The sequence below is a fragment of the Condylura cristata genome, unplaced genomic scaffold, assembly GCF_000260355.1.
Source record: "Condylura cristata isolate star-nosed mole 26May11 unplaced genomic scaffold, ConCri1.0 scaffold00001, whole genome shotgun sequence".
NCBI classification, from domain to species: Eukaryota; Metazoa; Chordata; class Mammalia; order Eulipotyphla; family Talpidae; genus Condylura; species Condylura cristata.
The window spans coordinates 31,760,450-31,788,275 of record NW_004567102.1 but is presented as its reverse complement, the minus strand read 5'-3'; the positions used below and the strand labels follow the sequence as shown (position 1 = coordinate 31,788,275).

The 27,826-nt window shown below is 31.3% G+C and overlaps 1 protein-coding gene across 1 annotated transcript in view; it reads left to right on the top strand.

Annotated features, from left to right (window-relative positions):
* Positions 1–27,826, top strand: part of PHIP (pleckstrin homology domain interacting protein) — a 113,200-nt gene that overhangs the window by 43,436 nt on the left and 41,938 nt on the right. Inside the window, exons 9-19 of the mRNA XM_012730986.1 lie at positions 4,292–4,362; positions 5,633–5,733; positions 5,826–5,866; positions 6,568–6,666; positions 7,249–7,402; positions 7,820–7,954; positions 17,699–17,827; positions 19,047–19,272; positions 21,480–21,617; positions 22,272–22,455; positions 25,921–26,038. Coding sequence (XP_012586440.1) covers positions 4,292–4,362; positions 5,633–5,733; positions 5,826–5,866; positions 6,568–6,666; positions 7,249–7,402; positions 7,820–7,954; positions 17,699–17,827; positions 19,047–19,272; positions 21,480–21,617; positions 22,272–22,455; positions 25,921–26,038 — 1,396 coding nt within the window. The remainder of the gene's footprint in view (positions 1–4,291; positions 4,363–5,632; positions 5,734–5,825; positions 5,867–6,567; positions 6,667–7,248; positions 7,403–7,819; positions 7,955–17,698; positions 17,828–19,046; positions 19,273–21,479; positions 21,618–22,271; positions 22,456–25,920; positions 26,039–27,826) is intronic.

Below are 27,826 nucleotides of genomic sequence, written 5' to 3'. Positions count from 1 at the left end.
CTTTCTGAACATTGAACAGTTTTACTTCTATAGCTCCTTCTCTTGCTAAGAGAATATAATCTTAGAGTTCCTGAAGTTGTTTGTTAAAGGAATTACAATATTTGTTACTATATCTGCAAACTTTACATTTATTATAGATCTAGGGAAACTTAGGGAAAACTATTCATTATAGATTCATTCTTCTCTCCTCCATTCCTTTTTAGCATTTTTGCATTTGTGCTTTTACCTAAATTAGCACTTTGTTTTATCAAGATCTTTTGGTAAAGATACTGGAACAAAAAATGGTTAAATGAATTTCTACTGGTTTAAGTTTTTTTTTTTTAAAGATTTATTTGTTCATACAGAACTGGGGTACAGGCCAGAGGCTCAGGCACGGTGAGAGGCTTCACCAGAGACAAAGTGGGGAGCAGAACAAAGTACACTGCTGAGGGGAGCAGCAGGCGGGTCAGGAGAGGTGTGCCACACCATGTGGTCACCACCGGGACAGGCGGGAATCGAACTCATATGGAAGTGGCTTTAGCTTCTCAGTGCTGTGCTTTAACCCGCTGCGCCACCAGGGAGGGCCCCTGGTTTAAGTTTTTTCTTTGTTTATATCCCTATCCCAGCACATGAACCCAATGGAGACTGTGTGGGTGCAGATCACTGTCCTTATACGTGAAACCTACCCAGTATGTGAGTTCATGTGCCTTTTACAGTGTATGAACACCATGGGTCATTGTGTTCATATGCCTGTCCTGAGATATGAATCACATGAAACTGTGTAGGGCATATCAGTGTCCTTATAAATTAAACCCACAAGGCTGCAATTGGTTACTATCCTTATATGTGAACACCAAGGGGTATATCCAGTTCCCTATATATGAACCCATAGGGGCTAGTGGGTTCATATTCCTGTAAGTATATAGGAAGACCACAGGGCAGAGTGGGTTGACTTTGCCATCCCTATATATAAAATGAGATGTCATAAATAAAAAAAGTAAAAGAAGGAGTTTAAGTAAAAACTAAGTAAATAAAATGACAGACTTAGTAATTCATCAGTATTGACTCTTGTTATACCAAATGTACCAGATTAATGCTAGACTCTAATAATCATGCAGGTCACTATGTATGGGTGGTGGGGTATAAAAATCTAGTTCTAGCTACTAGATTTTTTTGTAAATGTAACTCTGACCTAAAATACAAAGTTTGGGTTTTTTTTTTCCTCCCTCATAAAAGTTTTATGAATTGGCAAAGCCAGAACTAGAACACTTCCCTGTTTTTTGGTACGGTGTGGTTTACTCCATGCCACCTCTCAGGTGGATATAGAGGAAAGAGAAAGGACTGCATTTATCCCATAGATGTATGAGTGAAGACTTAATATGCCCAGTTATTCTACATTGGTCATTTTCTGCTGTCAGAGGAATAATTCAGATTAGAAGGTATATAAGAATCATTATCTTTGACTGTTTGTAAATTATCAGATTCAAGCTAACTTATTCAATAAAGTAATTTTTATATATGTTTGCTATTTAAAACAGTAGTATTTAAATAATTGTTTCAGAAACTTTGAGCGTTCCTACATTGTCTCATGGCAGGGCATTAGGCAGTCATGGCAGCTTGAGTGTAACATAATAAAACTATCCTTTGATGAAAAAGATGATTGTGACCAGAAGCATAGTTCTATGGAGAAAGCAATGACTTAACTTTAGTTGCATTCAATATATTTAAAATATTAAGGATTTTTTAGATACTTAGATAAAAATTGAAATATTTCACTAGAGTATAGGTATTAGCAATAGCTACTTGTTTCCTTTGTCTCGCCTTATGGATCTGATTAAGATACCTTTGTATTTTACAGTCTTGCTTTCTGAGAAAAGAAAAAGTGATTAGCAGTGTTCAAATTAGCATTAAGAATAAAACTAGTTTCACAAAATTTTACTCACTTTGTTTTTTTTGCTAAGTATAATGATAGTTATCTGGATCCTTAACGTTAGCCCTTATAAATGAGCCTTGATGTTAACCCTTATGAATGATTTTTTTTTTACAACATTTACATAGTTACCCATAAACCCACTAAACATTTTTTTCCCACAAAGATGTAGATTTTCATATAGATATAGTTAAGGAAGTTACATAACTTTCTATTCTTAACATTTTATCATAAGCATTTAAAATAATTTTAATTAGTAACTTAGATTTTCTGCTGAGTTGTTGTTCCATACTTAGCTCATTAATTTTCCTATGTGGGGGCATTTAAGTTTTTTCTATTTATTTATAGGTAGTATTCTTTTCTATTTAGTATAATTGTTACTTTAAGACTAAGTTACAGTCAGTCATGAAAATGAACAGTTTTCCTCCTAGATACAAGCTCTGGGACTTTGTTTCCCTTTCTTTAGTCACATGTGGTTGATACCTGCCCAAAAGCTTGGCAGAACATAATTGTTACAATATTTATAAGTTGTATTGAGTTGTAAAGCTTTTGTATAATCTGAGGAAGTATAATCTTTAGCAATCCAGTCAGCATGAATTGAAATACAAGTTCTTTCAGCATTTGAAACCTATTTTGGAAACGCATATCTCTTGATAAATATACTTTTATACATGGTTTATGTATATAGTGATAACAGCAGCTAGTGAAGATACCCATTTTTTTTTTAAATTTATTTATTCATATAGAACTGGGGTACAGGCCAGAGATGTGGAGGGTGAGAGGATTCACCAGAGACAGAGTGGGGAGCAGAACAGGAAGGTAGACGAAGTACACTGCTGAGGGGAGCAGCAGGCGGGTCAGGAGAGGTCTGCCACGCCATGTGGATCATCTCCGGGGCAGACGGGGATCAAACTCATGCGGAAGTGGCTTCAGCTTCTTAGTGCAGTGCTTTAACCCGCTGCGCCACCAGGAAGGACCGAAGATACCCATTTCTAATAAGTAATTTGAGTTGGAAGTTGGCTCAGTTCTGAATTGGAGGGAGCTATTTAAGCGTATAGGTATCCTAAAGTATGGAAATAGTAATAATAATTACTAAATATTTAGTTGTCTGCCACGCTTTAGTACTAAGCACTTTATATGTTTGTTCTCATTCTTATTTATGACAACTCTGAGAGTAGTATAATTATCTTCAGGACAGAAAAGGGAGAAAACTGAGGTGGATAATAGAAGTGTACCATTGGGACACCCTTTTAACCACTGTGCTAACCTAAAAAGTAGTAATTCATTGACGGACTATATAAAACTGGTTGAATATAATTAAAATGTTATTAATGGCAGTACGGACTGATGTGCTAGACACAATATTAAGCACATTAACTAGATTAATTCTACTAATTCTGGTATGTTCTGTTTTTACCTTCATTTTGTAAGTGAGGACACTGAGGTATAGAAGTGTAAGTTGCCCAAAGTCACTTAAAGTGCATGACTTTAGGCAGGAATTACAGCACTGTGAACTGAATTCAAGAGTCTGAGCCCAAGACTTTCTCTTGAAATATTTCCTCAAATTTAAATTTATATGTACCTGCACTGTATGTTTTTTTCTTTTACCAAAAGTTCAAAATGACTTGCATTTTCTGGTTATGAGTTCCAGCTAAATGGTTAGACATGAGTGAGTATGCCAAAATTAACAAATATGTAGGGCTCCAATCCATAAGTTATTGCCTTTATGATTGCTGATAACTTACAAGGAATTTAATTTTACTCTGGATGTGTTTTGGCTTTTAAGAATGTTCTAATAGCTCCTGTTTATTTAAACTATATTTGTCATGCCTGTCTATATTAGAGCCATCTTATAATCTATTATTAGCTCTAATCTATTCTACACAAAGTATAAGATTATTTTTGGAGTCTAAAAGACATGTCACAGTAGAAGGTATGCAGAGGGAAATGTTTGACAGTGTCTTATATTGGAAAAAATTTACTTATTGATGGTATGCAATGCCACAATGGATCACCTATTTTAATGGCTAGTGTGTTCATGTTTTGTAATTACTTTTTATTTGTACTTGTACATTGCTTTTTTTACTATGAGAAAAACTGATTAGAAGTAATTGCAACTAATAATTACATATTTAGTGTGATAATGACTGGGATTGTTCATATGTTGATGCTTGTATAATCAAAAGCACCTATAAAATCTATAGCTAGAATTTCCTCAAGTTGTGTGTATTATGATACATAATTAAACTGGTTTTTAATAAGGGAGCCTTCTATTGGTTCTTACTTAATTTTATCCTTTTCGTAATTATGTTTTGAAATAGTTGATTTATGTATTGCTGATTCTTTGGGGACATTTTTAATTGTTTCTTTTTGGTATTACAGTCCCAGACCTACAAAATTTACAGAGCGCCCTCGGCCTGGAGTTCAAATGATCTGTTCTTCTTTTAGTGCTGGTAAGATTATTTTTCTCGTAATTTTCTATTTGTGGTTGTACATTAGGAAAATTTTAGTGGAACGTGTAACATGGAGAATGTCTATTGTTATAGTATAAATCATAGTCTCTCACATAAACCAGGGAATAATAATAAATTAAAAATATTTGAACTTTGCTAAAATTTATTTATATAGTCACATGACTAAGCTTTTCTTGAACAAGGCAGAAATATTCTTATTTGAAGGACAGGTATTTTAAATGTGTTTTATATTTTCATAGAGTTTATGAAGTATTGTACAGCTTAATTAAACTTGATTGGTATATGTACATGTTTATTAATTACTTTTCTCCAAACTGTTCTTATTCTTTAAAAAGTAACTGCATAGCACTGCAAATATTAGTTATGATTTGAATTTATGCAGCAGCATTATGAGTATATGTTACTTTTCAAACTTGATCTGAGATTTGAAATGAAGATGAAACATGAATAGTTTAATACTTAATGTTTCAAATACTAACACCTTCCAAACTTATTGCTAGTGTTACTTTATCTTTTTACTTAGTAATTGTGGGTAGCATTAGTATCTGAGATAAGTAATTTCAGACTAATGGCATGAATCTATCTTTTGCCAATTTACTATCTAATGACTTTAATTTCTAATTTCTGTATTTCTACTGCTATTGCCTTGAAGATGGCTTTCTTTCTGTACCACACATAAATGCACTGCGCATGTGTTCAGAGTATTTGGAATACAATTATATACAGCAGTGTTTACAGTACTGTATGAGAGCATTGATTCCAAGGAGAGAGTAATTGCATATACACACACAGTTGTACTGCAAGTGAATTATATGCTACAAGATAAGGTGTTAATGAGAAATCAGAAAGCTGGGCTCTTTTGATTGCAAAATGGTTATAAATAACTTAGGGAAGCAGTTCAGCCCTAAAAGTTTGACAGAACTTAAACTGTTGGGAAATAAGGAAGAAGAGGTATTTATTTCAGCAGTTAAAAGGCATTATTTCTAGTGAGAATTAACTGATAAGTTTAATATATGATTATGTATCACTGATGACTGTAGAGGAAAAACCTATAAATAATGAAAAATACATCCTGGTCTAGCCTTTCTTGGCAAGCTTCTTAAATTTGGGTTAGATGTTTTATATTCTTAGGATAAGTATAAAGAGATTTAGAGTAAAATGTTAATTATTCATTATATACAGTGGTAATTTTGCTTGTATTTTATCATGTAATTTTTAGAGTTTGAATTTGTACTTTGTCTTTCCTCAGGTGGAATGTTTCTTGCCACAGGAAGTACAGATCATATTATCAGGGTTTATTTTTTTGGATCAGGTCAACCAGAGAAAATATCAGAATTAGAGTTTCATACTGTAAGTATTAGTAAAGATAAATAGATGAGTATAATTTGAATAAGTGTAACAATTTTTATTCAAGATCTTCTTTTTTGTTTGTTTATATATAGGACAAGGTTGACAGTATCCAGTTTTCCAACACTAGTAACAGGTAAAATAATGATTTTGCTTGTCAAATATAATTCCAACTTTAAAAATGTGAAGTGAAGATAATGTTGGTATTGTGATTTTAGTTTGAATTTCATTCAAGTAATATGCTAAGATCTTCACTGGTTATAGAAATGTTGTCTTAACATGCATGCAAAAACATTTTGTTTGATAATGCTTGTTTATTTAGCCACTTTTAATAATAGGAACTTTAGCCCTTTCTATGTTCTGTTGATATCAAAGTGAGAAGCTTGGAAATGTATTACAATGTAACTTTTGAGTAGATTGCTTTTTGTTGATTAACTTATTAGATGGCATTGTCTAGATGTTTTTGATTTAAAATGGAAAAAAGCTATTTCCTAGCTCTTTGGGTAGGTTAATTCTTTAATATTGAGAGGAACATCTGTTTCCATTAAGAAAAATCAGTTCTATGGTAGTAGTAAATTTTGTTCTTTTATCTCTCTTGAATGTCATTTTTTGAAACCTAAACATGCTTCTTAGAATGTATGTATTCAACATTTTTGAAGCCTATAGTTTTTCAGAAGTTTCTTAGGTTTGCAGAAACTATCCAGTAATCTCTCTATTGCTGTTAGAATGGTATGTAAGAAAAGATGAATGTCGTCAATTTTAGGATTTTTTGTTAAAAGTAAGACTCCAGAAAAGTTCATTTTGGTTGAAAACGTGCTTTTTTTTTTACTTATACAGATTTGTAAGTGGGAGTCGTGATGGGACAGCACGTATTTGGCAATTTAAAAGAAGGGAATGGAAAAGCATTTTGTTGGATATGGCTACTCGTCCAGCAGGGTAAGAAAACCTTTTAAAATGTGACATAGATGTAGCTACATTATTTAAAGAATGCCATAATGAAATCTTTCAGTTAAATTTAAGGGTATGATAATAATGAAAGAATAGTTGTAAGTTTTACCTATTAATTCTGAAAGCACAGGTCTGGCATGGTATTTTCCATGGTTTTCCCCAGCAAAAAGAAATTATATTGCACCTTGTAACTGTTTCTTGGTTTTCTCTACTTTTATTTGTGTGTGATAATCCCTATGGCAAACAAACAGTTTGCAGGCTATGACAGAAATGATAAGATGGAGAGTGAACATCACTCACTATATACAGTTTTTAGATTGAGATAGAAAAAAACAGTTATACTTAGTTAAGTCCTGTTTATCACTGATGACTTAGAAGTGTAGGAATCCTGGGTTTCTTAGTATAGTGGTCTGGTCTTCATTCTTTATTGACTCGAACTGTTTTTAATTACTACTAAATGATAATTAGCCATGTAAATAAATATAAATATGAATTATAAGAAACCATTTAGTATTTTTTCATATTTTAATAACTATCAGTGTAAACAAATACTGCTTCCATCACTTTCAGCCAAAACCTTCAAGGAATAGAAGATAAAATCACAAAAATGAAAGTAACTATGGTAGCGTGGGATCGACATGACAATACAGTTATAACTGCAGTTAATAATATGACCCTGAAAGTTTGGAATTCTTACACCGGTCAACTAATTCATGTCCTGATGGTGAGAAAAAAGACTAATCTTTATATGGTATAACAATAGCTGATTGTAGAATGTATTATTTTCATTAAAGAATAAAAGCTTTGTATGTTAACAAATTTTTGCTTGCAATATGGGTAACAGGTCATTATGCAAGCTTGGAGATACTATACAAATGCAGTTAAGTAGATTTGAGTTGGAAATATGGGCCCTTTTATTTTTAAATGTTGAGATTGCAACAATAGTACCCTTAGGTTTCATCAAAATATATTAAAACCCTAGATATTAACTTAGGTTCATTAATATATCAGCAAATTTGAAGATTTTTGCCATTTTGTTAATTTTTAAAACTTAATTCTGGGAATGTTGCCATAGTGATGTTTAGTTGAATCTATTTTTCTTTAATATTTGTAATTCTTTGCCAATTCAAAAATATTTCAGGGTCATGAAGATGAGGTTTTTGTTCTTGAACCACACCCATTTGATCCTAGAGTTCTCTTTTCTGCTGGTCATGATGGAAATGTGATAGTATGGGATCTGGCAAGAGGAGTCAAAATTCGATCTTATTTCAATATGGTAATTATCAGTCTCTTCATTTTATAGCTATTAAAGATTTGGAAACTTCTCATTGCAGGTACTCTGCATATCACAAAGGAAATTTATTTGAAAATTGATTCAGGCCTAATTTTTACTTTAACTTCAAAAAAGTTACTCAGATACTAAATTTAAAAGAAAATTCATTGTACACATTGCAGTGTCTGTATATTGTAGTGACTAGTTTTCATTTTTTAAAATAGTTTTAACAAGTGAAAACTGGAGAAAATTGCAAGTATAAAAAGATACAACGTAATTTAAAAATTTGGAAAATTATGTCAAAACATTAAAAATATTGTCATGTTTTATCTATAGACCTTTAGTGCAACAAAAACTGATTCACGTTCACTTATTTTTTTTCTTTTCTTACTACACGTTCACTTATTTTAAAATTTAAGCAAAAGAATTGAAGCATTCTTTTGTCAAGTTATACTATGCTAGGTATTTATCTGGATTATAGTCTCCCACCTTATTTTGCTTTTTTAATACTATAAGTAGTTAACATATTTTAACTATTTCAATTTCAGTGGTTTAATATCACATATAGTTTATTGTGGATTTTCACTCCTCCCTAACCACTGCATGTAGTATAAAGGGCTGCTCAAATACTTGTACTTATCTAGTCTTTGCTAATCTAGTTTCTATCCTAGAACTTCCAACAAAAATAATGTCTCTACTTTTGTGACAAGTTTAAAGTTTTTTAAAAAGTCAGTTACAGAATCCTGTAATGAGGCATAAAACAACACAATTAAGAATGGTAAGAGTTATTTTGCAAATTATTTCATAAAGTAGCTTTTATGAAATTAGTGATTTATGAAAAATTTATCCAATATTGTGCTTGATCAGTAACAAAGTTGCCTGTACATAGTAAATAAGAAGAGGAATTTTTATTAGTGAAGGAGCTAACTTCATCAGTTATATGGATATACTTTAATGTACAAAAGGTAAGAAACAAGATTTGCAAAATTACTACTTTTCTAAAAACTTAATTATTTGAAGTATAGTTATTAGTGGTGGATGGATTTTCTTTAGTGATGAAGATTTTTATAAGAGCAAATCCTTAATTGAATATGCTGGTAAGGAACTTTTTTTCTCTTTCAGTTCTTACCTTTTTTTATTTATTTGTTCATTTATTGATTTATTTTTGTAATTTCATACTTTCAGAGGGTATTGGTATTAGTAGTGCTTGGAGGGAAAGTGTTCTCTCATAGTTTGAATACTTGCTTTCCTCTCAAACTTACAGAGGTGAATTTTTTTTCTATTCAGGTAAGTCAGTCACATTAATACTGTACTTTATCAGTGGATATAAAAATTTTAGGACTTTGAGATTGAAGTGATTTTCTCAGACCATTACAGACAAACATATAGGAGAATTTAGATATAGTAAAATACTACTCTTTAGCTAAGAGTAATTATTGCCTTAAAAATTACCAGTAAGTGGTTTAAATAAGGATAATTTTTCTTGTTTTTTTCTCTAAATAAAAGAAGTCGCTGAAAGGTAGAAGCAGCACATTTATATTAGTAGAATTCTTCAAACTGAGAAATCCAATGCATAAAGTACAAAAGATAAAATAACATCCTGTAGTCCTAAAAAATAGGAAGTGAACTTTTATCTCATTAAAAAAAAAAAGATTCCCTTTAATTTTTTGTATAACTTTAATAGCTTCCAAAATATTTGCACGATTACCTCATTTGAATCCTGAAAATCTTGTAATATAACTAAGGAAGCTAATGGTCTTAAGAATATTACAGAGATGAAGTGCCTTCCTCAAGTTTACTTATTTCAGACAGGTATTACATAGGCAGTTAGGAATTTAAGTCCATTATTTTTATTTTTTTGTTTGTTGCTAATGTGTTCTTAATGCTAACTCCAGTTCTGGTTGGTTATTGCACAGGTAACTGCCATCTGTACTCAGTGACAGTTCAGGGGGAAATGTTTTTGCAATGATATTAACTGAGTGTATCTTCTGAGAAGCCCTTTGTTTTGATGGACTTTTTTCCCCCTGTCTCTTACTATATGAATTATTTAAGTGCCCTGTTTCTTTTTACTGTTCACGCTTTCATTTTATTGTTTTTCTATGGGCAAGAAATTAAAAGCACATAGAAATTCTGTTAGAGATTAACAATTTGTAGGAGAAATTGAAGTGTGTTTTCATTGTCTGCTCTCATGAATGTTGAAATTTAGTGATAGTAACTATTGTTTGTCTCTGTGTAACTAAGTTTTTGGGTTGTTAAAACAGCTATGAAATTGATAAAGTGCAACTTTAATACTTGATAAGTTCTGGTTAATGCAAGTTCAGTTTTATGTTTTTGGAGTTCTCTATACAGAGACTAGTTACAGTACTTTAAAATATTTATAAATTAATAACTTGGGGAATAATTGGACTAAAATGGGTAGTGTTCAGTGAAATTTCATTAATATCAGGTAATATTTCATATGAATTACAATATAGAAGCCTTTAACATAAGTAACATTCACCATTAAACCTATGGCCTGAAAATAAGGAGTGTAGATTGTACATTTAACAGAATAAAGAAAACATACTACATACAAATTTTTACAAATAACAGGTTTTTATCAAGTTTGAAAATTCTTAATCTTGATTCCTTTTTGTGAGTAATGCAATTTTCCACCAGAAGCAAAAGGTAATAGAAGTCATATTAAAATTATTTTGTGTTGATCATCATTTTACTGACTTTTCCTGTTAGATAAATTAAAATTGTTTATGAAACATTAGAGAGTCAAAACCTTGTATCATCAGAATGATTTCAGAGATGCAAAGGCTGTATTTTATTATATACTAATGTTTGACTTAAGGTGAAATGTTAATATTTTAATATTGCATTGGTATTCATCATTCTTATAAATTTAAGAAAAAATTTTTTTCTGTATCTAGCCATGACTTGAATTTTTAAAAATCTTATACTTTATTTTAGGATCACCTAAATTTGTTAACCAAATGAAAATGTTTGAGATAAAGAACTGATACAATGATATTAAAATTACAGGGAAACTATTTTAGAAATGATTATGAACATAAAACAGCTTAATCTAGATTTTAGGCTTTACTTATCTACATTCTTCTTTTACTCTCAGTTTTCTTTTTCCAGGTGACTAGTCTTTATATAGTTTGAGTATTTTGGGGCATAAATAACAGGTATTTGATTTGGGCAGATATTTTGTGTTAGTCATTTTACTACACTTTCTTCCCCTATTAAATAATCAAAATGTTTTTTAAAACATTGGAGAGTCAAAAATTTTATATCATCAAAAAGCTTTCAAAGGCAGAAAGGCTTGAGTCTTTTATGTGCCCATGTTTAATATATAGTAATGTTTCATTTAAGATGATAAATAAAATCGGGTATTTTATTTGAGCAGGTAGTGTATATTAAGAATATTCAGGTTAATTTAGCAAACCCATATTTTTGTCTTTTATAAGCAGCAGGAATTAAATATCTGTATAGCTTTGTTTTGACTAGAGTTGTCCTGATTGATAGTTGCAAGGCTCTAAATTCCAGTTTAGTTTCAAAGCCAAGTAAATTATTACCAGAACTAATTTGAAAGTGTATGCAAACTAAATAGCCTTTTTATCAATTACAATATTGTAGTACAAGTTTAAATGATGTTTTCTTAGATCTCTGGCACTTTTTGCTTTATCTTTCTTGCTCTTTTTATATCAATCTACCTGTGTCTGTGACTCTTGCTCCATATTTTCTGTTTCTGTCCTATATTATTCAGAACTGTAGTTTGTAGCCTCCTAACTGGTTTTAATTTTAATTGAATAGTATAATATGTCTCTTGCTAGAAGGCAATTTCACTGAATTTGATTTTTGCTTTACTTTTGTTGTTTCATGGGTATTCCAAATGATGAATTTTATTTATTTAATTAAATCTTCCTTATTTTTATAATTGTTCTCTTAACCTTTCTTTTACTTAAAAGATTTTTAAAAATGTTCCAGTGTCCACTAATCCAGAACAATATTTCTCCTTGCAACGTTCCAAATGAGCAGAGGCTGCCAATCCACCACTCAGGATTTTTGTACATGCATACTTTTGACATTAACATGTTCTCAGTGTGACCTCTATTTTAGTTTCAGACAGCTGTAGATGCATGTATATAGGAAAAGAAGAAAAACTCAAAATATGTGTATCTCATACTGTGTTTTCTTGTGAATCAGTATTTCAAGATCTCTCTCACCTTCCTGTCCATCTCTCATTATCATCATCTAACAAGATGACATATCTATACTCTGTGTCAAAAGGATTCTTTGATACTTCAGTTCTTGTTTTAATCTCTGGTTTAGGAGTAACTTTCAGTCTTCTGATTATACACTTCAGTTACTGTCACTTTCTGGGGTTCTTAAGATTTTTGTCTCTTTCTCATCTATATCCTGGTGTTCAGTACATATCTTAAGATTTATTGCCATGGATGTGATTTTTGTCTCTTCCAGCTTGTCACAGTGTATGAGGTATTGCTTTTATGTAGTAATTTTTTCACACCTTGTGAGTCCCTATCACAAGGATATTTGAGATTTTATTGTTAAAAAGGTAAAAATCTGTAAAATTATGCAGAATGTAAACTCACAGGTGAAAATATTTTTATTAGCAAAATTTGAGTGCTTGTTTTGTATATAAGTGCAAAATATAGGCACCAGAAGCAATAGTCAGATATGATCCTTGTTATTACCAAGCTTGCAGTTAAATTGAGAAAGATTAAGTTTTGATAATAAACCAGAAAAAATTCAGTCCTGATAAATAGCTTTAATGGAAGCAGAGGGTAAATGGTCAGAGAAGATGTTAAAAACAAAAACAAATGCCTTGGAAAGTAAATGATTGAAATGATAACAAAGTCAGTTTTACAAATAAGTTTATAAATATAAACTTAGAAATATACGAAAAGTACGAATACATTTAGAATAACTTAGAAATCTTGACTGAAATAGATTTTGAAAGGCGAATGATAATGTGAAAAGCATAAATGGAAGTGGATTGTTGTTGACTTCCAGTTATCATGTATGTACACATATAGAATGCATTATGGAGGTTTTATTAAAATACTTTTATTTTAAAAACATTAAAGAAAAACCATTTGGTTGCTATAGTAATATATCAGGTTGGACAGGTGAGGAGAGAACTATTTTAATTAATGAAATTAGGAAAAATTAATAGTGATACCTAGTAAGATATTTATGGGCTAAAAATATAGACAGACTTGAGTGTTCTGTGACTGAAAGGGTATGGGACTGGGGTTTGGCATGAATCTTTGGAAAATATATTGTGTGTTGAACCTGAGTGATGCCAGTGTTAATAATGGAAAGACAAAAGAAAGGAAAACTTGAAATTTATTTTTATATATTGTTTTATATTTTAATTATGGAAAAGGGAATCACACTAATACTTGAAAGAGGTCAAAGGAAATAATTTCAAGGAGGATAAGATTAATAGTGTTGCTTTCCTCATAGAAATTACTATGGGTAAATAAATGCTGTTAAATCTTTGATTTATCAAAATCATTTATATATCTATTAGTTTTCCCAAGTTAATGACAGCAGTTTCTTTTATATAATGCATTTTTGGCACCACTGATTTTAAATGGTTGCCTTTAATTCATGTTACCATTATTAAATGGTAACTTCATTTTATTCGTTAAGAAGTTTTAAAGAATTTTCAGTGTTAATGGAAACATTTAGAAATGATTTCTTAAAATAATTTGATGACATCTGGGCCATTGAAGTATGATTAGCCTCCCTTAAAGGTTTTTTGTTAACACTAGAACTGTAAGTAATGATTGGAAGGTGACCAAGTATAGTCATGTATCAACTATACTTTCTTGATTGTTTTTCTCTAAGTTAATAAAATTCAAAGATACCGTATCTTAGGAAAACTTTCAAACAGTAATTTTTAGCAGAAGTTCAGTTTTGTAGCTGCATTATTGTAATGTATATCATAAAATTACTAAGATGCTTTTATTATTTTACAAAATTTAAAATTTTGGAGTATTTTCTATGTAAGGTGATCTTTTCTACTCAGTGATAAATTTTTTAAGATGAATGAGAGAAAAAATGACCCTGGTCACAGCCTTGGAATAATTCCTTAAAAGGATGATTTTGCATAAGATAGCTCATACTTTTGAATTTGCATTGGCCTCTAGTAGGAGTACATACTGATCATTCAACTGTGTGTATCTTCCTCCAAATGGATATAATTTGGTCCTTATTCTGTGAGTCTGCATTCTAGTGCATTTAGTACCCCTTATTTATAGATTTACCCAGTTCTTCCAGACAGGTTGACTGAATATCTGATGTTAGGTTTTTAGAACTTGGTAGGACTCTAGTTTTATGGTATAAATTTACCTCTGTCAATTTACAGAAATATTAGGTGATTTTTGCCCATTTCTAGAGGAGAGGTCTTTTGGACTTAGAGCTCTGACTTTGATTATTCAAGGATAATTGGAAAATATATTGAGAAAATGGTCTGCCTTGGAAAAGTACTAATATTCTTACATGTAATAATTTTATAAGAGCTCTTAACTGAAATTATGTATTCTTTCAAGTTAAAGCTCTCATCTAAACGATGTTGTACTATTACAATATCTTGAAGAATTTTTTAGAATTCTTTAGTCAGGGTGAGAATTTCCTAAGAGAGTCATTATTTTAACTTTATCATCTTTGCTTTAAAAAGCAAAGCAAAATAACTACTTGATACTAATCACTAAATATCATTTTTCTAGTTTCCTTTTAACTCCCGTTGAAGTTTTGGCACTTACAGAAAAGAGCATTTCATGGGTAGTCTTTCTCAGATTTTCATCTTATGATTTAATGTATGTGAGTTTTATTATGGGATCATAGTTGACATATGTCCCAAATTTCTTTATATTAGAATAGCTTAAGATTCATTTATTTTTAAAAAGTCTTATTGTTTTATAACTTACATCATATAGTAAGTACTAGCATATATTAAATTGTGCAATATTAGATTCTACACTGACCCACTTTCTTAAGGTGAATATTTAAATTTATGTAACTTTAGTATGGATAGAGAGGATACTTTTCTTCCTTTTGGCTTTTGAAGACAAGCCTTTTTTATTTTCTAGTTTCATGTGCCTGTTCAAGTAGTGCCTTCATTATTAAACTTGCCTTTTGAGAATTCTTTCTCATAAATACATTAACCACAGTTTAAGTATTTCAATGAAAATGCTGTTTTAAACTGGCTTTATTTCATCACAGCTTAAATAATTAAAATTACTAAGGCCTAATTTATAGGGAAAGTGAAATATTTTTCTATTTCTGTTAACTGGAAATCCTGGTTGCATTCTATAGTTATTTGAGTCATACCAAAATATTATTTGAGTCATACCAAAATACACATTTAGTGGTTTAATTAATAAGGCTATGGGCAACTTTTCTAATTGATGTTCATGAATAAAGCAGATTCTCTGAATGCTTGCTTTAATGAATAATGGCTAACCCAAATAATATACTCTTAAACTTTCTTTTTAATGTTATTGAAACATAATTTCATTTTCTGCATGTAAATATCACTTGGGAGTTACACAGATGGCACCAAGAAAATTGACACCATTCTGCCATAGTCACAATATCATGTTTTACATAGGAAACAGTGCTCTTCAGAAGGGTTGGAGTTTTCTTGTTGAATGTTGTGCTTTTTTAGAACTTTTTATGTTCCACCTCCCCCTGTATTCGTTTAAGAACTCACTTACCAGTTTAAATGTGGCAACAGTGGTCAACATGGCATGAGAATATGACTAATTAGTCCATACCTTCCTCTTCCTCCAAAAAGAAATGTAGAGAAGATTGCCTAAACACCACATGAAGGATACTGTACTTTATCTATCAAATATTCTTTTGCATTGCTGACTCAGACTTCTTTCAAATCCTGACTTCTGTTTAGCTATATATTTATAATTGTAACTTAGATTTATAATAGTGTTACAGTTCTGGAAGTATTTCTTAGAGTAGATTAATATTTTACTTTGTTTGCTCTCATCTTGTGTGAAAATTGGAGTGTTGAATAAAACTTAAAAATACATGGCCAAGACAATTTCAGTTCTTACCTTGAATTTTGGTGTAAAATAGTGTTTTTAGATAACTTTGTTCATGTGGTTACTTTTCTTAACAGTTCATGTAACTTTTCTGTTTGACTAGAAGACACTAAAAAATAGGAACTTTATCAGTTGATGTTTCTACTCTTTCACTATTTGGCAAATGTTTAGCTATATAGTTTCTAATAATACCCCATGTTTATCTAGAGAGTTTTATTCGTTCTTGTTTATGAAGAGTTTTAAAGTAGACTAGAAATCAGTTCCATTCCTTTGCCCTCCTATCTTCCATCATTCTTTAACCTAGAATAATCATATATCACTATTGTTCGTTATTACTCATTTTCTTGCTTTTGTGGCGCATATTTAAGTGTGCTGGACATTTGATTAAGTTTACCAAATTTCTTTCATATGATTAAATGTTGAGGAAAATTATTCTTATTTCTTTTCCATTATCATCATTCAAAACTGCATTAGTAGACCTGTGTGCTCATTCCTTCTTTTCAACAAGCCAAAGGAAAACTAGTTTTCTTTTTGAGGCAAAGACATTTGTGTTATTTTATGTAACTTCTTATGCAGAACCCTTGATGATAGAATATTTTCTCTTGACCAAATAGAAAGCTTTCTGAAAAATCAACTATTGTTCTTGTGAATTATAATTTCACTTCTGTAGTTGGTGAATTGTACATCATCCCTTTGCCATATTTTTAATGGTTGAGAATGAAATTGCCACTTCTCTCTTTTTCAAGCATTTTCTGGGGATATTGGAATATTGCTAATAAAATTGATTTTGTTCTAGATCAGTGGATACCGGAACAGAGAGGGGTATTTCTTACCTGATAATGTGTATGTGTTCCGATTCTGCTAATCCAGAAATCCAATCGCATTTGTTGAAAATCTTCCTTAGTTGTTATGTTAGGGAGTTAACTCCCTATTTTAGTTGTTTTCAGAAATTCAGTCCCTAGATGTGCTTTAGATAGGGTAGAATTTTTACCTCTTTCAGAACACTGCTAAAGAAGTTTTCAACTGGAACATAGTCTGAAGAAGCACTGAGAGCAAAAAAAATTCAGAGTGGTGATTGGCCACCTCTGTTTGATTGACAGGTTGCAGGGAGAAACCCATTCGTTCTGGATTAATGGAACTGGAAAACAGAAAACAATTATCAGGTAAAAAAACCCTTTTCTTTAACCTTTGAAATTCACCATTTGAAAGATGAGTCAGGTCATCAAGGGAATTTGTTACCAAAAGAATAAAAAAGTTAGTGTCTTAACAAGCAGTGATCTCTGTATATTATACTTCCAGAAGTTACCAAAACATCTCTACTATTACTACACATTGTCAGCCTTTGCAGAAGGGGCATGCTTAAGTTGATGTAAGATGAAGCTATTACGTGCATTACATTTTAAGTCTGGGTTAAAGTGTGAAGCAGAATTCAGTGGGTGGGGGATAGTATGGTTTATTTTCTGAATTGTGTCTGGTCTCTGGATAAAGAGAACACTTTGTTTTTCAAGGTTATTAATCTGGCACTTTTCATGAATATTTGCAAATTTTGTTAATGTACTACTGTGTTTGTTATACTTAATCATGACTTTGTTAGGATGCACACAAACACACTTACAATTACACTAAGTGGCAATTTTCTGATTGTTGGTTAAATACTTTTCAGATTGAAGGCCAAGGTCATGGTGCAGTATTTGACTGCAAATGCTCTCCTGATGGTCAGCATTTTGCATGTACAGACTCTCATGGACATCTTCTAATTTTTGGCTTTGGCTCCAGTAGTAAATATGACAAGGTATAGTATGCTTGTGTTCTTCTTCTTAAGGTTTTTCCTTCTTTTAAATCCATTGCTTTCAGGGTTGTATTTGGGGGGGCAGGTGGAAATCATTTCTGCCTTCAGCATAATGCTTTTTGAATTATAATTTGGCCAGGAGACTTATGTTTTGGAGAAGAGAGTGAAAATAGTTCTTTTTTGTGCAGTCATTAGATAGTAATTGTATCTTAAGTAAAAATCCTATGTTTCAGAATGAGTAACTTTTTATTTTGCTTGCTAGAATGATTTATATTGGAGTTCTTAAGTTGGGATATATGTAAACTGGAGATGAGAAATATGCACATAGGTATTCTAAAATTAGGTGAAATGTTTTATTTATGTAGATAAAGTGTTTTTACCTAGGGCACAAATATGGCTTTAATGTGCATCTTGAAGCTGTGTGGCCAAAAAAATCAGAAACCAAAAAAAGAAAATCCTTTATGACCTTGATGGTAGCTAATATTTCTAAATATTAAGACCCTCTACTGACTAACAGACTTAAATTGCATATTTTCAGTAGAGCATCATAAAAGGTGGTAGTGAGAACTGAATAGTTCATAGTTTAAGAAATTCCAGCTTAATAAAGTTTGAAAGTTGTTGGATATTTCAGGCAGGCATTCATTTTAGTAATTTCACCCTTATTTTTAAAAATTTTAAAGAAAATTCTTAACACTTAAACTATGTCTGTTACTCAATTAATATTGTATAAACAGTGCTTACTTTATACTTACATATTTTCTTATTTTTTAGAAACGATTTTATTAAAGTTTAATTCAAGGAATAAATTCATTGAATGACTTGCCTTTGTAAAATGCTAAACAAATTTATTGGCATATTTCAAATTTAAAAAAATACGGCAAAGCATGATAGCTTTGTGGAAAAAAGGTTCTTCTGAATGATTTATGCCAGGGCTTGATTTTTTATCATTTAATTTGAAGCGCATAGCTTATATTTACTGTTTATTATGAGTACAATCTCTTCCTTAATCCAAAAAAAATTCAAAGCAACTACTTTTTGATCATAAAATTTATTGTAAAAATGACTTACTTACAGTTAATGAATATTCTACATTATTGCTTAATGTCATGATTTATATTAAAATGTTTGCCACCCATTGGAACTTAAAATGATAAATTTGAAATTTTCCAACTTTTCTGGGCCTTTTTATTTATTTTCATGGGGGGATCCTTTCTTTCTACAGATAGCAGATCAGATGTTCTTTCATAGTGATTATCGACCCCTTATTCGTGATGCCAACAATTTTGTATTAGATGAACAGACTCAGCAAGCACCTCATCTCATGCCTCCCCCTTTTCTGGTTGATGTTGATGGTAACCCTCATCCATCAAGGTATCAAAGATTAGTTCCTGGTCGTGAAAATTGTAGGGAGGAACAACTCATCCCTCAGATGGGAGTAACTTCTTCAGGTAAAAAGTTCATTTTCATAGGCATATTTTTCTTTTCCTGTAGAAATCCTGTAAAATTGCTGATTTGGAAAACTTTGTTTTTAATTGAGAAATGAGAAATAATTTTTTTTTTTTACAGTTTAAGATTTTTGGATAATGCATATTGAAGGATAAAGATTTAAAGAAATAATTTTGGTTGCTATCCCTTTATAATTTCTAGTGAGTCTGTAAGTCAGTCTCTGTATTTAGGATGAGATGAGCAGTTCATTCATTTATTATTTTGGTGCCATAAATTGAGAATCTTTCCAGTACACATTGTGTTACTCAGTGATGAATTAAACAGATGTAACTTTAACTCTCACAGAGTGAGTTCAAGTAAATCCTTTAATTATAAACAGATACATAGTTTAGAATTGGTGTTATTGAAGTGAAAAATAATATGATCTTTGAGAGAGAATAAGATTAGATCGCCTACTCACATTAATGATTATTTTAAGAAGTAATTACCTTTAAAAAGCTTTTATTTAAGATAATAGGTAGAAAAAATACTGTGACCTCTAGTGACTAATGGAGAGTGGAAGTCAATGGAGGAAGGTCTGAATATCCCTTTCCTCCCCTTTTGACAAAGCTATAGCACTAATTTATTAAGTGAAAATAGTGGAGAGGCTCTGTAAGGAAGCAGTTTTGCAGTTATACATTTTCCTGTTTAATAAAGTAATTTTCCTACTGGGTTCTCTCATAAATGAAATACATATAATTTCCACTTATATCTTACTGCTATATTTCAGAATGTCCTCTGTATCTTCTCTACCTGCCTTACTCAAGCGTCATCAAATTCTTGTTTATGCATCTTTCCATATGATATTCATTGCTCCATTACCTGCTATCATGGGAATGTTTTCATATGTATATCCTAACGCATGTAATTTTTTATTCATTCGGCAGGATGGAACATCTTTTATTATTATTATTATTATTATTTTATTTTACAACAGTTTATTTTTACATCATTTTGTACATTTTTTTTTTTCCATTTGATTTGTAATCCCCGCGGGTTTCCCATCACCAAGTCACCCGTGTGGGGATGGAACATTTTTATATGCCTAGCATTTTCCTGGTTTTAGAAATAGAATATTAAATTAGTTTGAGCTTTTGAGGAACTTACAAGTAGACTTCCTTTCCGTATTGAATTGAGCATTACTGTATCCGTATTTTGTTTGAGGAAATGATAGGGCAGCAGCTAATTCCTAAAAGGGAAGAAAGATTCACAGAGGAAATATTGAGATGCCCTTTTAGTTAATACTTGAAGGATGGTAGTGCTCATCATGTGTATACCTCTAGTGGGAATATTGTGATCAAAGTTTTAAAGCACAGAGTTGTTTTTCCTATTGGGAAGGCAGAAGAGTCAAGTGGTTTCTTATGACTGCTGATGCTAGGAAATTAAGGTGGGTTAACATACCACATTCCTTCTTAATTTAGAGCCTTTGTAACAACTCTTGCTTTGTTTCTGGAGAAGTTAATTTTCTAGCTTTTCACATAAATAAGTGGTTTATCTTCCAGTTTCAACACAAATGTTGGCTTCTGAAAGAGGATTTCTTTGACTTTTCTGATGCACCATGTAGTTCACATTTTTTCCTTTTTATTTTTCTCTATCTCATCATCATCTCTACATTAAACATTTTTCACAATCTACAGCTTAGTTTGGGTTTATTTAATTATTTGAAGTTGGATGCCTTACATCTTACTCATCACTGAGCCCTCCTTTCCTTGACAGAGTTCTAGCAGATAAGACTCAGATCCTGAATAAATGAACTTGAGTAAGTGAAGCAGTAAATTTTTTTTTTTTTAGAAAGTTGGTAATCAGATTTACCTTTTTAAAAGAAACTGTGATATAAGGTAGAATCTTACTTTTACCACTTATCAGTTATATAATATTGGTTTCCTTATCTTACAGTGATTTTAATAATATCTGATTGAGTTATTGTATGGACTATGATAGTGAGTGAATCATGGTAAAAACTAAGTGAAATTTAGGTATTACCATTTTAATAACTTATAAATTATGACTGAACACAACGTGATTTTAGTTTTGCTCCCATTATTATTTTCAGTTTTTAATTTATGTAGAACTCAGGCTTAATTCTTAAGTCAAAGTGTGATTAATTAGTTAATATAGTTTGTAAAGTTGACAAAGTAATAACTTCAGCTTTTTATGTGGTATTACATAGGACTGAACCAAGTTTTAAGTCAACAAGCAAATCAGGAAATCAGCCCACTAGACAGCATGATTCAAAGACTCCAACAGGAGCAAGACCTGAGACGCTCTGGTGAAGCAGGCGTCAGTAATACCAGCCGTTTAAATAGGGGTAAGCAGTGATTGATTCTTTTAAGTAAAATATTTAAAAATTCATTCTAAACTTTGGACAACTCAAAACTAAGTAAGTCATGGAGCATCCAGGAGATAAAACATTTGTTGTAAAACTAATGTCTTTGAAGACTGTTAATGATCTAAGAAAATGTTAATCATGTAAGGTTTCAAACTGGATAATGCTGTTTTTATTTCCATATTTCGTACAGTAAATATGTAGAACTTAGAAAACTTTAAAAACAAATTTATTTAAGAATTTAGAAAATACATGCTAAGCCACATTCTCAAGTATATTACCAAACTTCACGAGAAAAGTTGAAGCAAATTTTCAATCATGAATTCCCCTGGATTTGTCTGTTTTTTGCTTCTCTAATTTTCACAGAAAATAATGTATGCTTTTTATATATGGTTTTAGGTTATGGGATCTTAATAGTCAAGAATTTTAATCATTAGCTTTTTATCTGTATAACTATGTTCTTTTCATTAAACTTATGAAAATCACAAGAACTTGTGATTTAGTTCTTGACTTTGTAATTTATTTGTCACATTAAGAAGTGTCATGTGAAAGATACAGCAGCAGCTCCCCCCCCCCCCCCTGTTATAAGCTAATGAAAAAGATTTCTAAATGGAACTTGTTTATTTTTTCTATTAGGCTCTGTAAGTTCTACCTCAGAGGTTCATTCACCACCAAATGTAGGACTAAGGCGTAGTGGACAAATTGAAGGTGTACGGCAAATGCACAGCAATGCACCAAGAAGTGAAATAGCTACAGAACGAGATCTTGTAGCATGGAGCCGAAGAGTGGTAGTACCTGAGCTGTCAGCTGGTGTAGCCAGGTAAGGGGAGTGATGAATTATTATGTGCCACAGTTGTCTTCAGATAGTCTTTGAATGATAGTCTTCAGAGTACCTTTTAAATGCCACCAGTTCAATTCAGATTTATCTAAAATGTTTTTAATTATTCATGTCTCCAGGGAAAAATTAAGTTTAAATTTGTCTTTTTCTATAAATGATATGAAAGGGAATGTGTTAATGTTAGTGGGAGGAAATCATAAATTTGAATTGACCAAATAGATTATTCTAGTAGCATATTTAAATTTTACTTTGTCTTGTTTAATTGTATCTTAAGACACTTTTCATAGTTTTATTAAGTTTATGTATTTGACTAATTATTTGCATACTATAGAAAGGCATAGCGAAATACATTCTATTTATTGGTAAATTTAGAAGTTTTTAATTATTCTTATTATACAATCTTATTATCATGTTCCATGTGATAAGTAAACTTTATGTCTAGATCTTCTGATTCTTTAGTAATGATAATAGACGATTTAATACTGTGAACCCAATAATCACTATATACTCTAACACTGTAAGTTGTGAAAATCAAAATATGAATTTGACTTTAGGATTACCTAATTCTTAAATCTAAAAAAATTATTATTATTATTATGTAATCAAAACAATTATTTTCTAAATATGAATGTTTATATAGATCACGCATTTTGTTTAGTTACTACTTCACATTTATATTAGGATTAAATACATACTGATTTGAACAGTAATTGTCTGATGACCAGTATACCCAGGTAACTTTAATTAACATTGAACTCTCACAATAAAATTTTAATTGGGTCTTACTCTCTTTAATTGCAATGTTAAGGTTTCAAGATGATGCAATAAATACTCATCTTTTAAAAAAAATGTTCTGAATTAAGAAATAAAACAGTAAAATAGATACAGTAATCAGAATATTATTTTTTATCTATTGCTGTAGCTGTGAAAAATGTGCCTTTTATCTACGTGCAAGTGTGCTTTTAATACTGAGTTCCAAACACAGGTAGCCCTGGACCAACTGTTTTTCCCCACATTAGGCAACTTCTTTAAAATGTAGAGCAGAAGGTGTATACTGCAAATTAGGGCATAGGACTTAGTTATGCTAAGTTGTGATTTTCTTTCCAGTGCATATCACTTAACTCACTCTAATTCTTCTGGAGAGAGGTTAGTAAGGAGTGAAAAGAGACTAAAAGTAGGTTGCTGATTGGTGGGAGAGATCCTTGTACATTGAAGGAATCTTGGAAATAGGGAAGATTTCTTATTCTCCAAATAGTCACTTTTTTTTTTTAAGATTTTGTTTATTTGTACACACAGAACTGGGGTATAGACCAGAGGCTCAGGAGTGGCAAGAGGCTTCACCAGAGACAGAGTGGGGAGCAGAACAGACAGATCGACAAAGTACACTGCTGAGGGGAGCAGCAGGCGAGTCAGGAGAGGTCTGCCACACCATGTGGTCACCTCCGGGGCAGGCGGGAATCAAACTCATGTGGAAGTGGCTTTAGCTTCTCAGTGCTGTGCTTTAACCCACTGCGCCACCAGGGAGGGCCAGTAGTCACTTTTTTTATTATTCATTAACTCCTGTAGTCAGGTGTGGTCAGGTAAGATTGTGGCCATTACTTCAGAGGGTAGCCAGGCTTCCTAGAGCTTTGATTACAACACTTAGTTCTATTCCCTTGAGAATCTTTGGTAGCCAGTAGTTTTAAAGCTTATTCCTAAAAGGCTCTTAAATTGGTCCAACCATGACATTAATTAAAACAAAATACAGTTGTGTAGCAAACAAAGCTTTGATAACTATAGTATATAAACACTTGTGAGACTCAAAAGTAAACAAATCTAGAAAGTAAACAAAAGATTTCAGCAGGCATTAATTATATCAGAGAAGATATATTGATGGCCATTAGCCATTAGGGAAGTGCAAATTAAAACCACAATGAAATAATATCTACATACCCATAAGAATGGCTAAAATATAGTGACAGTTCCACATACTGAAAAGGGTATAGAGAAACTGATAGAACCACACCATTGAATATGTCTCTACAGTTAAATGTATCAACCCATTGATAAAACATCTTGAAAGAATGTTCAAGACCCCACTAGGATTTTTATGTTGATAGGCATGTTCTTACCTAGATACATGTGTGAAAAACTTGAAAAGGGCATATGAATAGAAGTAAAACTGGGGAATTCTAATAATATTGGTGGTTGTATCAATGTCAACATCTAGGTTGTGATACTGTTGACTATAGTTTTGCCAGGATATTACTATTGGGGAAATTGCAAAAGTATACAAAGAATATATTATTTCTTACAACTTTTTGAATTTATAGTTACATCAATAAAAGTGTTTACTTAAAACTACAAAATAAAAAACTAAAAGTAAAGAACAAAAATTAGATCCAAGTCCATTCTTTTCATGAAATCTAAATTCATTAATTTTATTTTCCAGTCAGAATTTTGACAGACCTCTTTAGAGAGTTTATAATTAAGTAAAGATAACTATTATTAAGACACTTGATTTATAAAATGACAACATGATAGTAGTTAAATTTTAACTACTACCTGTGAAACCTGCAGAGGATATTAAAGTTCAAAGGTTAAATACCCTTATTCAAAAACTTTAAAGTTGTGAGGAATCATAGTACAATGTAAAATTCTCTTGTTTTTGTGAGTTCAGATTCCATGAAATTAACATTTAAAATTATTATTTCTCAACTTCTGTTACTCAGTTTCAGTTTTGATGCCTATATAGAGTTAAATTATTCTTAGTAGTGAAGCCTGCACTGCCTTTTGCTAGACAGAATGTGGTTGTTTCAGAGTTTCATGAGTTATACTAGTTCAACCTCAAGGCTCTGTTGTGGCTTTTCTTTTTTGCTTGTTCTTTTAAGACTTCAGCTATCTGTGTGGCACATAAGATCATCATAACATAAAACCTGCAGTGGCATAAATTTATATAAACATTTTTGGTTTTTGGGGGTAGTGAATGCATAAGTCATTTTATCTTTTTTTTTAATTGTGGTAGCATTGGTTTGCATTTTTGTTGATATTTTAGATGCTTAGGATTAACTTTTCTCTAAAGTATTGCCACTATAGTCCACCTGCCACCAAATCTCCCACATCTATACAACCATTATCCATTGTGTTCTCTTCTCTCTGTTTTCTCTCTTCTTCCCTAATTTATTTCATTTCTAGTTACTTTATTAAAGCCATGTTTTCAGAACCTGATAATTGATTTGAAAAACCATAGCAAAACAGTATTCAAGAAACAAGTTCATGTAGATAATCTTTTTATAGTATTTCGATCACTAATACTAAATGTGTAGAACTCTTTGATGTACTTAAACATAGAGATTTTCATTACAAGCTCCATTTGAAAAGAAGGCATCAGTTGTACATTTCCAACACTATTTTTTGTTTTTTAAAGAAAATTTCTAGATTGATGTGTGGCTTTTGATTCTCTTTCAGTAGGCAGGAAGAATGGAGAACTGCAAAGGGAGAAGAAGAAATAAAGACATATAGGTCAGAAGAGAAAAGAAAGCACTTTACTCTGCCAAAGGAGAGTAAAATACCCACTGTCTCAAAGGTAAATAGTAATTGCTTTAATGTTCTATGTGTATTTATAGTGAAACATGTAAGTAAATTTTTATAACTAAAAATGTTTACTATTAATTACTGAAATAATAGTTAATCTTCGATTATCTCCTGCTTTCTAACATATTTTTTCCTCATGCAGTTTGTTACATGCTCATTAAATCTAATAAACTATACTATAAGCCCACGATTTTTTTTAAAGTTCTGCCATTGGTTACACACACTTAATTTTTTGATGTTTTTTTTTTTCTGTTTTACTGTTTTGCTATTCGTTATTGTAGGTAATCAAGCCAGCTATGTTGGCTATAAATAATAGTTCTTTTTTGCATTGAGAGAGGTAAAATGTGTCTATTTGTGTGTCTATATTTATTTCTATTTTAATCAGAAAAAAACTTAAAGATACAGTGAGCTACTCAAGGACTCACAATTCTCTCTTTTTTTAAATAATCACAATTCTTTTTTTTTTTAATCCTTGCATGAAAACCTCAGTCTTAGTATGTAAAATTCTAAAATTTAAGTTTTCGATACTAAAATTTAAATTTTAGTATCTAAAACTCAGGAAAATGATATGGAACATTAAGTTAATTGGTGCTTATATAACCCAACTTGGTGCTCCTTCCTTTTTTTACTTGCATTCCTTAAACATTGTAAATTAGTCTCTTAATAGTGCTGAAGTAGTCCTTTGCTATTTTATGTTTTCTTTTAATAAGGGCATCAATCGCTGAGATGTAGAATAGCTCATACTTCTAGAATTCCTATGAATATAATCTGAAGTAGTATTTTGTTTTGGGGAAGGGACTTGTTGGGTAATTTTTTTCCCCCATAGTTACTGGAACGCTTATCTTTTTCTGTATCCTTTGCTCAGAATCCAGGGAAGTAGGGACATAGACTCATGATGACTTTGGTAATGTCTTTAAAAGACAAAAGGATATGCTTATCTTTTTTTTTTTTAACAAAAGTTTATTTTTACATCATTTTGTACATTTTTTTTTCCATCTCAATTGTAATCCCCGTGGGTTTCCCATCACCAAGTCACCCGTGTGCCATCACCATAATCCTGTGCATTTCCTCCCCAACCCCCTGTTTTTGATCCCATTCGCCACTCCACCCCTGCAAAATGTCTCTGGTATATGGTTGTTCATTATTTTTGTTATTTTCTTGCAAAAGGATATGCTTATCTTTTAATCCAATAGTAGTACTTTGAAGAATACCTTTTAGAAAGAAAAGTACGGATATGAGTGTTTATGCCTATGTGTGTGTGTGTATATGCATGCTTGTTACCTGCATTTATACTTGCACATAAATATTTATGGTGTCCCTTTTGTAAAAACTGGAATAATTTTAGTGTTCTTTGGAGGGAGAACAGTAGAAATGTCATAACACCTATATAAACATATTGCGCAGCTTTCTAAAGAAAATAAAGTTCATTCACTGTTTTGGAGGAATGATGACTGTTATGTGAAAAAAAAAGCAAGTGAAACAGGATTTCATTTTTATTTTCAGTGTTTATTTTCAGTTTTTTTTTTTTAAATGCCCACTAGGTGACTAATGTTTATAGTCACAGATGTACAAAGTATGAGATACCAATTAATTCAGAGTTGCAGTAATTTGTCTTTTTAATGATAGTTATCAAGGTACTTACTATGCAGCTAGATATATAAATTAATATAAATATCTTTATTTTTAGTTTTCTATTGAAGTAACATTGTATTATATAAATTTCACATCTGTCATTATAACTCAGCACCTTCAAAGTTTAATTCTGTCCTTTGCCATACCC